Raw genomic sequence first — 12,968 nt, 5'->3', positions numbered from 1 at the left:
TTGCTTGGGCCATGAAACACAAGCAACGGACATTAGACCGGTGGAAATCTGTCCTTTGGTCTGATGAGTCCAAATTTGAGATTTTTGGTTTCAACCGCCGTGTCTTTGTGAGACGCAGAGGAGGTGTGATGGTGTGGGGGTGTTTTGCTGGTGATACGGTCTGTGATTTATTAAGAATTCAAGGCACACTTAACCAGCATGGCTACCACAGCATTCTGCAGCGATACGCCATCCCATCTGGTTTGCACTTAGTGGGACTATCATTTGTTTTTCAACAAGACAATGACCCAAAACACACCTCCAGGCTGTGTAAGGGCGATTTGACCAAGAAGGAGAGTGATGGAGTGTTGCATCAGATGACCTGGCCTCCACAATCACCCGACCTCAAACCATTTGAGATGGTTTGGGATGAGTTGGACGCCAGAGTGAAAGAAAAGCAGCCAACAAGTGCTCAACATGTGTGGAAACTCCTTCAACACCGAAGGAAAAGCATTCCAGCTAAAGCTGGTTGAGAGAATGCCAAGAGTGTGCAAAGCTGTCACCAAGGCGAAGCGTGGCTACTTTGAAGAATATAAAATCTAAAATATATTTTGATTTGTTAAACACGTTGGTTACTACATGATTCCATATGTGTCATTTGATAGTTTTGAAGTCTCCACTATTATTCTACAATGTAGAACATAATAAAAATAAAGAAAAACCCCTGAATGAGTAGGTGTGTCCAACCTTTTGACTGGTACTGTATATGTATGATATTTTAAACATACAGTGCCTTTGGAAAGTACTCAGACCCCTTTACTTTTTCCACATGGTTACATTACAGCCTTATTCTAAAAAAAATGTCTGCAGCATTGAAGGTCCCCAAGAATACAGTGGTCTCCATTCTTAAATGGAAGAAGTTTGGATCCACCAAGACTCTTCCTAGAGCTGGCCACCTGGCCAAACTGAGGCGCCTTGGTCAGAGAGGTGACCAAGAACCCAATGGCCACTCTGACAGAGCTCTTGAGTTCCTCTGTGGAGATGGGAGAACCTTCCAGAAGGACAACCATCTCTTTGCAGCACTCTACCAAATCTGGCCTTTATTGTTGAGTGGTCAGACGGAAGACACTCCTCAGTAAAAGGCACATGACTGCCCACTTGGTGATTGCCTCTCAGACCATGAAAAACAAGATTCTCTGGTCTGATGAAACCAAGATTGAACTCTTTGGCCTGAATGCCAAGCATCACATCTGGAGTATACCTGGCACCATCCCTACGGTGAAGCATGGTGGTGGCAGCATCATGCTTTGGGGATGTTTTTCAGCAGCAGGGATAGAGGGCAATATGAATGAAGCAAAGTACAGAGAGATCCTTGATGAAAACCTGCTCCAGAGAGCTCAGTACCTCAGACTGGGGTGAAGATTCACCTTCAAACAGGACAACGACCCGAAGAAGACAGCCAAGACAACGCAGGAGTGGCTTCGGGACAAGTCTCTGAATGTCCTTGAGTGGCCCAGCCAGAGCCCAGCCTTGAACCCGATTGAACATCTTTGGAGAGATCTGAAAATAGCTGTACACTGACGCTCTGCATCCAACCTGACAGAGCTTGAGAGGATCTGCAGAGAAGAATGGTAGAAACTCTCCAAATACAGGTGTGCCAAGCTTGTAGCGTCATATCCAAGAAGACTCTTGGGTATGCTGTAATCACTGCCAAAGGTGCTTCAAAAAAGTACTGAGGAAAGGGTCTGAATACATATATAAATGTGATATTTAAAAATAAATATATATTTTTTTGCTTTATCATCATGGGGTATTGTGTGTAGATTGGTGAGGGGAAAAAAACTATTTAATCTATTTTAGAATAAAGCTGTAACGTAACATCGTGAAAAAAGTAAAGGGTCTGAATACTTTCCGAAGGCAACTGCATCTAACCCGTTTTTCGGGGGAAGGCACAAAACTACCTTCATACTTCTGTTTGTATTTTTAAACCGGTACCGGTTACCTTCAGACGAGTCATGTTACACTTGTGGGGGTCATAGAGGAGAACACCATTGTTTTCGTAAGAGTCTCCCCTTCTCAGTGGTCATAATAGCAGTAGTAGTGCGTGAGTAAAATAACTGGGGAAGCCAACCACCCCCCCAGCAACCTCTGTCCAGTGAAGTCCACAAAACATATTGCATGTACAGTAACAGACAGTTCCATGACCTACAGTGTGGTGTAGTTAATGTTTCCAACATTTTCAGACCACTAAACCACTATCGATTTAGAACCCCAAAGAGTTACCACAAGACGCAAAGAAAACATCACAATTTCAACATCATCAAATCACCTCTGCTTAGTCTAATACAGCGACAACTAAAAGATACCAAAAACTACACTGCTCAAAAAAATAAAGGGAACACTTAAACAAGACAATGTAACTCCAGGTCAATTACACTTCTGTGAAATCAAACTGTCCACTTAGGAAGCAACACTGATTGACAATAAATTTCACATGCTGTTGTGCAAATGGAATAGACAACAGGTGGAAATTATAGGCAATTAGCAAGACACCCCCAATAAAGGAGTGGTTCTTCAGGTGATAACCACAGACCACTTCTCAGTTCCTATACTTCCTGGCTGATGTTTTGTTCACTTTTGAATGCTGGCGGTGCTTTCACTCTAGTGGTAGCATGAGACGGAGTCTACAACCCACACAAGTGGTTCAGGTAGTGCAGCTCATCCAGGATGGCACATCAATGCAAGCTGTGGCAAGAAGGTTTGCGGTTTCTGTCAGCGTAGTGTCCAGAGCATGGAGGCGCTACCAGGAGACAGGCCAGTACATCAGGAGATGTGGAGGAGGCCGTAGGAGGGCAACAACCCAGCAGCAGGACCGCTACCTCCACCTTTGTGCAAGGAGGAGCACTGCCAGAGCCCTGCAAAATGACCTCCAGCAGGCCACAAATGTGCATGTGTCTGCTCAAACGGTCAGAAACAGACTCCATGAGGGTGGTATGAGGGCCCAAAGTCCACAGGTGGGGGTTGTGTTTACAGCCCAACACCGTGCAGGACGTTTGGCATTTGCCAGAGAACACCAAGATTGGCAAATTTGCCACTGGTGCCCTGTGCTCTTCACAGATGAAAGCAGGTTCACACTGAGCACATGTGACAGACGTGACAGTCTGGAGACGCCGCGGAGAACGTTCTGCTGCCTGCAACATCCTCCAGCATTACCGGTTTGGCGGTGGGTCAGTCATGGTGTGGGGTGGCATTTCTTTGGGAGCCCGCACAGCCCTCCATGTGCTCGCCAAAGGTAGCCTGACTGCCATTAGATACCGAGATGAGATCCCCAGACCCCTTGTGAGACCATATGCTGGTGCGGTTGGCCCTGGGTTCCTCCTAATGCAAGACACCGTGGCTGGAGTGTCAGCAGTTCCTGCAAGAGGAAGGCATTGTTGCTATGGACTGGCACGCCCATTCCCCAGACCTGAATCCAATTGAGCAAATCTGGGACATCATGTCTCTCTCCATCCCCCAACGCCACGTTGCACCACAGACTGTCCAGAAGTTGGCAGATGCTTTAGTCCAGGTCTGTGAGGAGATTTCTCAGGAGACTATCTGCCACCTCATCAGGAGCATGCCCAGGCATTGTAGGGAGGTCATACAGGCACGTGGAGGCCACACACACTACTGAGCCTCATGTTGACTTGTTTTAAGGACATTACATCAAAGTTGGATCAGCCTGTAGTGTGGTTTTCCACTTTAATTCTGAGTGTGACTCCAAATCCAGACCTCCATGGGTTGATAAATTTGATTTCCATTGATAATTCGTGTGATTTTGTTGTCAGCACATTCAACTATGTAAAGAAAAAAGTATTTAATAAGAATATTTCATTCATTCAGATCTAGGATGTGTTATTTTAGTGTTCCCTTTATTTTTTTGAGCAATGTATTTAGTCCCATCAACGTTAGCTAAATATGATATGGCTCTCCATGGTTATGATTTCTGTGTGTGTGTGTGTGTGTGTGTGTGTGTGTGTGTGTGTGTGTGTGTGTGTGTGTGTGTGTGTGTGTGTGTGTGTGTGTGTGTGTGTGTGTGTGTGTGTGTGTGTGTGTGTGTGTGTGTGTGTGTGTGTGTGTGTGTGTGTGTGTTCCTGCAAGTAGAAAACATGTTGACGCACCCTACTTGTAGGGAAACGTCAACCCCATTCTCCTCTCTTTCATGTTGAAGAAACGGTCTATCACTCTGTCATACAGTACATGCTTTCATGTTTTGTTGTCCTAGGCTACCTGGCTAAAATGCTTGTTCGCTAGCCTAACTTCCCTTCATGGGCAATGTTAGCCAGTTAACATTAGCCTTCTACATTAAGCTAAATATTGAACTTTCATCCTCTCAGGCCAGGGGCACAACAATGTATGAATTAATGGTTGGATCAGAATCGCTGTTATAATCATTGGCCGGATTATCATACGGACAATGAAGTAAAACCACAAGTCCAAATCCCCATCTCAATCCATGGCTAATTTAGGAAAGGTACAATTTTAACTAGCCGGCTAGCTAGCCACCGCAGGACAACAACCAAATGAAATGCAACAATTCGGGTTTTTCTGTCAATGACAGATGCTGTCAATGGGATTTGATAGGAGTGATGCCAAATCCAAGATGGCTTCCCATGACACTTTTTTTGGGTGCTCCAGGACCCTTCACAGTCGAGCTCGCTCAGTTTAGCCCAACGGCCATTTTTTATACTTTTTTTGTTACGGGAGGCCAGATGCTCGCCGGCTTCCCTTGACTTCAATGCTATGGGCGGCAACAATGTCATACTCGTTTGGACCAGACAGCATCAGATAGATGGCCTACACATAGAGAGACGGAGGGGCGCTGTTACGCTCGCTCAGATGCTTTCTCACGTGAGATACATTCAGCCTCTTGCGAATTAAAGGAAAACTATGAAACCGAGAGACGAAAGATGAATAATTGTGTGTTTAAAAAAAACCATCTTGGTCAATTTTATGGGGAAGCCTGGCTTCCCTTGGTAGCCATGAATACACGCCACTGCATAATAGTTTTATGAGCCAAACCATTTGCACGCTACAGATGTTTTCGCAAGCGCAGGTGCGACTCCTCCGGAGGCGGTGGATTGAGAAGCATCCAAGGAAAAAAAAATAAAAGAGATCTCTTAACTTAAACTGGCTCACAGGGGTTTAAAGGGATGAGGGAAAGCCTCTATCACTTCACCTGACTGACCTGGTAGGGACCTGCCCTCGATCTATGATAGAGCCAATATCATACCTAGTCTATCTGCCACAGCAGTCAGGTTGAGGTACTCTGGCTGTAATCCTAACCTCTTGACACAGACTGAATACAGAGGGTGCGACGTGCTTTGCAGGTTCTGACGCAAAAGCATAGACAACAACACACCGGATCAACTAACCGAGAAAATCACAAGCTTGGCCGTCTTTATCCCTAAGGTACCCTTTTCCCCACTAATGCTGCACTGCACACCCTAAGTAAGAGATCCCTAAGGTACCCTTTTCCCCACTAATGCTGCAGTGCCCACCCTAAGTAAGAGACGGGAACAGTTACTCCACAACACAGGGACAGGATCTGAACACATTGAATTTGAGCCCCCCCAACTTCACTTCTGAAATGAATTAATTACTCCAATTATGTGATGAATAGAACCACTTGGTCTAATTGTGAGATGAGTTGGAAGGTTTCTCTGGGACTCCTTGATGCTAGAGAGAGAGAGAGAGAGAGAGAGAGAGAGAGAGAGAGAGAGAGAGAGAGAGAGAGAGAGAGAGAGAGAGAGAGAGAGAGAGAGAGAGAGAGAGAGAGAGAGAGAGAGAGAGAGAGAGAGAGAGAGAAAAAAAGAGTGTGATAAGGCCAGACAGAGATAGAAGAGAGAAAGAGGCTGTGAGTCGGAGGCCGACACACAGTCACAATATGACGAGACATAAGGAGACTACGCCTGAGCTCAACCTGCATCCTTCCATAACTTTTAATGGCGAAGAGGAGACCTTGGAATGATCCTCTGTGTTGTGTTGATTACCACTCCCTGACGCAGTCACCTCCTGTCTCTCTGGGACGCCGAGTGCGTTTAACGACCCCCTGTTAGATTCTTCTTCCTGTGTCACGCCAGTGAACCACTAACTATCCTGGGGAAGTAAACTTCTTTCTTGTGAACCGTCACTCTAGTGAAACATATGAACTCTTCAATGTGATTTCCCAGGATCGTTTCATGTGCTAGTGGTCAATATCAATAGAAAAGACAATAACAGCTAGCTAATAACTCCATGAAGATAAATTAGTTGTCAAACACTTTGGATACAGTTAATGTGGGCAATTCATTTTGGTTAAACAAAACATACAGTAGTGGCACCCAGTGGGGCGCGAAACACACACACACACACACACACACACACACACACACACACACACACACACACACACACACACACACACACACACACACACACACACACACACACACACACACACACACACACACACACACACACACACACACACACACACACACACACACACACACACACACACACACACACACACCTTAAAAGTTATTCATCATAAGCTCATTGGCCTTGCTCTCTCACAGATCCTTCTTCTACTAATCTCTCCTCCCATCCTTTTGAGTGTGTATTGGGGCTGGAGTACCAGAGTACCTATAGCAGTGACTCAATTCATCACCTTTATTACGGAGCGGAGCAGCCCTGCATGGCTGGCTGCACTGACGGTCCATTGAGAGCATTCATCTGCACTAACAGCGGCATCAGTCTGCGCATCAGTACGCAGCTGTGTCGTCTGCTCTGGGCCACCGCGCAGACACATCACTCACAGATGACAGCTCAGGGCCGGGCTCAGTACTCAGATGAGGGGGCTCATCTCACATACCCAGTTATGACTGGGACAACTTTTACCTGAGTCATATGGTCACTGATACTTTCTGACCATGACCATCTAGACATGGTTCGGTAGTAATGTCACTGCAACTGACATACTGACTACAATCGCCTGCCCAGGACACACCTAGCTAGTATTATAAATACTCCAGGTGGTTCTGTGATGAGTTATCTTGCCGCACTTGAACGGCACTGGAGAAAAGCACAAACTAATACCAAGTACACTAAGTACACACACACACACACACACACACACACACACACACACACACACACACACACACACACACACACACACACACACACACACACACACACACACACACACACACACACACACACACACACACACACACACACACACACACACACTAGCCTTTTTCCTTGTGGGGACTGGCGAAATGCCCACACTTGTCCGAATTGTCCTTGTTTTACTATCCTTTTGAGCACTTCTGGTCCCCATAAGGATGGTAAGACCAAAAAAACACACTCTCCCCATGCACACACACACTCTCCCCATGCACACACACACTCTCCCCATGCACACACACACTCTCCCCATGCACACACAATCTATTATCAGTTCTCAGTCACAGCCGTTGCACACAGGTGCACCAGGGTTATCAGACTACAAACGCATCCTCTGTGGGATGAGATATAGCCCTCCATCACCATCAGTGATGCGGCTGCGTTTCCATACTCATTTATCTCTTCTCATTCTTCACCGCAGACCACAGCAGATCACAACAGAGGGGAGAAGAAAACGCCGACTTGGTGCGTCACGTATGATCAACGTTGCGGCCAAGCACAAGCTGTAGATGATATTTTATACCCCCCCCCCTCTCTCTGGAAAGCGGAATAACGCTGAGGTCTGCAAAATCCAGTGATTTAGCGTCGCTCGGCTGATACCAGCAATGGAAAAGCACAGCTACAGACTGGCGCTATGAGGATATTGTATACTAGGTGAATTCACCCTGCCTATAACAAATCCGATTGTACACATTACCGCAGATGCATACGTGTAGCCAGATCACGCAGGCAATAATCCATCCCACTCTATTACAGTAACACTGCCCACTGGGCACACACTGGTCGAATCAACGTTGGCTCCGTGCCTTTTCAATGGCATTACGCTGAACCAACGTGTAATAGACGTTGAATTGACGGCTGTTCCCAGTGGTTGGCGTCACTCACTAATCCAGTCTGCATACAGTGAACGCACGTGGAACATAGGCTAAATCAATTGATGATTGGAATTATTTTTGCTTACAAAAGGTCCTGCTGATCGAATAAAACGCACACATGCACTGGCACGCACGCGGGCAGACACAGCTAAGGGGAATGGTGTGTGTGTGTGTGTGGGGGGGGGGTGCTGAGTCAACTACACCTCAGCTACATGTCATTTGTGGTATTATTAGAGGTCAGAACTGAGTGTGCTAGTGGAAGTGAAACTAGGGTCTCAATCCGTCCCACCGTCTATCTGGCCAAAGGGTGCGTGCACTGACTCATAGATCTCTCTGTCTGTCTGCACATCACATCCCAGCATTTAGACAGACCTGGTTTATCAGCCGCATATACAGAACAGACTAACAGGAAGACACATACTGAAAGCAACGCTCACAAATGTATACTTGCGAATCCACTTGGACACACACACTCAAGTGCAGGCACGCACACTGAAAATGATCTGATTTGCGTGATGTGTACTATTCGACTGAGTGATGAAGAGTTTCTGTAAATTGGCCATCCAATTAGTGCTGAGACCATAAGCACGCTTTTCTCAGTTCTAATAGTAGTGCCTAGTATTGAGCACAGCCATGCAGTGAAAGGGGAAGTGAAGGAGAGTGTTCTTCAGAATAGTGTACAGTATAGTGTGTGGGTGCGTGCGTGCGTGCGTGCGTGCGCGTGTCTTTATGTATCCTATGGTCCCTGGGAATGTATTCCCGTTAGGCTTACGTTTCTCTTTCTTGTGCGTCCTGTGGAATAAATACAGAAATCTTTCCAGATGAGCGGGAGTGCTGTGCGAAGCGGAGGGATCGGCTTGCCTCACACACAGCTGCATTCCAGCACCACCCAAACCCTCCGCTCCTCACTCACACCAGCATGGCCTGCAGCTCCATCAGGCACAGATGCTTCAGACCGAAACCAAAGCGAAAAGCAGGAACTCGTGAGCGAGAGCGTCCGTGATTAACCTGGCCCACTAGACAAGTTAGACCCCTTTGAGAACACGTGGGCGGAGACCGTGGGGCCTCTCGTCTGAGCTGAGAATCAAATGGTTGAGGATGATGAATTGTGAACATATGATATGACAGATTGACAATAATATGCGGGGACATCCACTTTGGCTAAGTTGGCTGTGTTTCTCCTTCGCGGCCTAGCCCTGAATCAGCTGCAGTCTAACATAGCCTTCCACTGACCACATGACAAACAGCAAAACTCTATAGAAAGAACTTGTTTTGCACACACATGGTAAATTAGATTTGACGTGGGCGGTTAGATGTTGTTAAAGGTGTGTTAGAAACCTTAAGTCTCACTAAAAATATCAATATTTCCTTTACCTGACAAGATGAGAGAAACACCTGGGTAATGTTCAGAACGAAAACAATTGGGAACGTTGCAGAAAGGAATACCTCAAATAGAGCAGATTCCTTATTCCACATGTCAGAGATTCATGACTTTTCTAAAGAGCATATTTCTGTCTGAATGTACTAAAACGCTGTGTCCTGCGGAACGCGCCCCTGAAATAGGAGGCGGAGGTATAGGTCTACGGCAGGGGTCTCGTGACAGTTTTGTTTTGGTCAAAAAATACTGGTCAAAAATGATATAATTCAGCTAAAAATGTGTATAATTTATGAAAATCTGTTCCCAAATATTCCCGCAAATAAAAAAGATGTGATCGTTTCTCAATGTAATCAAGGTGTCACAATATTTTGGGGGGCTTAGTTGTGGTCAATTAATAATAATAACTATTATTTTCTGGCTCCCCGACCATTCGCTCGGATGAAAATTGGCCCGTGGCTGAATATAGTTGACTATCCCTGGTCTAGGGTCGAGGCATTGCACAATTCTACCTGTGGACATTACGCAGTCAATTGTCACGTTCCCCACAACCAATACTGTAGGATACAACCTAAATAAACCAATTCACTGGCATCTCATGCACGCTAAGAAAATCTCTTGAACTCACCAAAATATTTCTGAAATTGCTAGCATATAGCCCTATGTAGGCAACGCAAAGCAGGCTGCCATAGTGAGTGCGTATGCAATGCCTTGGGATGAATAGAAAATCAGAAAATTCTCATCTCAAAAAGAGGCTCATCACTTCAAATAAAACCTCACAGGGTCTAATGAGGCATTCAAAAGTGTGATATATTATGAAATAGTTTAGTAGGCCTAAATCATTTAAAAAGTGAAAGGTAGCAGAATGTTTGAGGGGAAAAATGGTACCCAAAGAGGTGGGCGATAAAATAAGATGAAGACTAAACCCGGTGGGAGCCCCCTGGCGCCTCACCCACCAAATTCCCAACAGTCTCTCTAGCACTCCAACTCACACACATTATTGCCTATCTATGTCAACTAGAATATACATTATTGAAGGACACAAAATAAATGAACACGAAATGTAGACTAATAGCATGCGTTATTGTTTCACTACTATTCTCAGGGGGAAATCGTTTTTTTATAGACGGATGCTTCACTCTTCATTGCGCTGTAAGGATAACGGTGCAATTAGTTACAATATTGGCTGTGTAGGTAGGGACAAAGTATGAAACATTCCTTTAAAAAACTATGTCTTCAATTTAGACAAATGTTAAGACTTTTTCCTCCACCTTATGCATTGTGTATTACCTTGAAATAGAGTCCAAAAGCGATGTCTAGTTTAGGTCAACTCTAAAATAACTCTGAAGAATACGCGAATCACCAAACAGATTGTAATCTTTCTTTCTATTTAGGTCGGCTGGGGTTTCACCTTTTAATCGAATGTTTTATGTCAACACGAGTGGGATTAAAGCACGCAATAATACAAGTACTGGTGTGCTCTTCGAGTGAAACGCCTGAAGGTTGGGAGGCTTGCATAAAAACGAATGCAAAACCAGGGTGTTGGGAACTATTCAGAACTGTAGACTAGCCTACTGTTGTGTCTGCATTGATATAATGCTTCTTCCAATGATGACAACACATTCACGTCTCTGTAAAATACATTCCTTATGATTTCAGTCCACAGAGGCAAAAAAATGCTCCCCACGTCGACCTATGTAAAAAGGAAGGGAGACAGCACGTTCACTATGAGAGAATACGTACGCGGGATCCATGCACACATACTGTGACATAAACTACCACACATGTAATGTTACCTTAATTTAGGGTGCTTGTCTATTCACACACATTGATCCCAAATTTACCTTCATCAAGCAGCCGTTCGAGGTGGTTAAAAATTCCGCAGAAGTTGGGTAGGCTGCTCATCAGTTTCTTATCATTCATGAGCTGCATGAGATAGTCTGGGGTAGGCTTCGGTTTCTCCTTCGTTTCCATTTCCCCAACCATATTCCAAAAAATTTACAAAAATCAGCCCCAAACAGAACCAAGGATGGTACAAAATATATATATATATATACTGTATTTTTCTGGTAGGCTAAATGCGGTGAGCTGTTCTGTCTCCTGGTGTTGCGTTCAATTTCTTTACGCACTGCACTACTGCACTGCAATTCAACTCTGTCTGGTTGTATGCTTTTCTGAGGACAGGTGATAAAATTAAGAAAAATGTAAACGAAAGGAAAAATAAAACAAAAATATGAAACGGCGGAGAGGTAGTTTTGTCTTTTTTTTAGTTGCCCTTATAGAAGTTATCGGAATGAATAATCTACTCCCGCTGTGTCCACTGCGCTTGATTTATCTTTTAAAACGATGTGTCTTCTGCTTTCTCCTACCGAGGTTCTTGAGGCTGTGAAAATGTCCCTTTCTCCGAGTTCCCCAGAGCTTTCTGCGTGTTGTTATTTGTGTCTGCAAACTGAAAACGTCTGTCCCTCCTGTCTCTACTCTCGATAACAGAGCTTTTTCAATGAAGCTGGCATTCGGTCTCATGTAACCGTGTGGCTGTGCTTCGCCTGGGCTCGCTAGCCCGTCACATGACCACACTTCACAGCCGAGTTTCGCAGCGGAGAGCTGAGGCGCGCGCTCCGCCGGGACCGAGTGTGGAAGGACAAATGCGTGTGCACATATTTACACAAAGCTAAACTAATTTCCTGCAACTCTACACATTTTACCACGAGGCTGAGAGAAAAAAATACACATTTTAAAGCAAATTAAATCATAAATATAGGTGCGTTGACTGTGATAAAGGCACTGGATTATGACCTGTCTTGTTTTCTAGATGAATAAATGAAATAAGCAGTGGCATGGTGCATATAGCCATGGAAGCACAGTGACATACAGTATGGCTTAATGCAGTCATATTCGTGGCTTATTGGGGGTGTGGTTTTTAGTTTGTTTTTTTGGCAACCCATCCTGTGAGAGTGAATGTCATTCCTGTTCATCTGTTCTGTTATATTTAATCAAGTCTGACTAACTCACTGCTCGCTATGAATTCTATCTGATGGTGTTTGGGTAAAAAGACAAATAATATCTCAATCTGATTGGGTGGGCTTGGTTCCCCAGTGGGTGGGCCTGGGCCCAGACCATCCGTGCCCAGGGGTGTCATGCAAACCAAAAATCTGAAGGGGGGCACAAAGTATGTGAGGATGGCCGGGAGGTGGCCCGAAGAGGGGGGGCCCCTCTGTTGGGAAATTGAAGCATTGAAACAGTCTTTTCCTGCAATCTAGAGCCATAATCATTATGCTTAGTTCTATGTAAAAAATATATGTTTATTTTTCTGCATATTTAAGCATACCTGGTCTGTATCCTCCTGACTGGTGGTTTTAATAAACAAAATATGCTTCTCTGCATCTCTGCTAAAATTGAAAAAGGCTTCTAAAGTTTGTAGTTTCCACTTTAAAATTTCAGACTTGATTTGCCCGAGCGAAAAAACTATCAAACCCTACAAAAATTATCATTAATTATAATGCTGCAGTTAAAACAAAAACAACATT

General features: G+C 44.8%; 1 protein-coding gene across 2 annotated transcripts in view; it reads right to left on the bottom strand.

The window, feature by feature from the left end:
• LOC124038175 (protein quaking-like) overlaps positions 1–12,023 on the bottom strand; it is a 120,747-nt gene extending 108,724 nt beyond the window's left edge. Inside the window, exon 1 of one of the 2 annotated variants that reach the window (XM_046353704.1) lies at positions 11,286–12,023. In XM_046353704.1, the coding sequence (XP_046209660.1) occupies positions 11,286–11,427 (142 nt within the window). In that variant the 5' untranslated portion in view covers positions 11,428–12,023. The remainder of the gene's footprint in view (positions 1–11,285) is intronic. The other variant, XM_046353702.1, reaches the window with a different exon arrangement.
• Between the last annotated feature and the right edge of the window lie 945 nt (positions 12,024–12,968).

This window comes from Oncorhynchus gorbuscha, linkage group LG06, assembly GCF_021184085.1.
Source record: "Oncorhynchus gorbuscha isolate QuinsamMale2020 ecotype Even-year linkage group LG06, OgorEven_v1.0, whole genome shotgun sequence".
NCBI lineage: Eukaryota > Metazoa > Chordata > Actinopteri > Salmoniformes > Salmonidae > Oncorhynchus > Oncorhynchus gorbuscha.
This window is presented reverse-complemented; position numbering and strand designations above follow the sequence as displayed.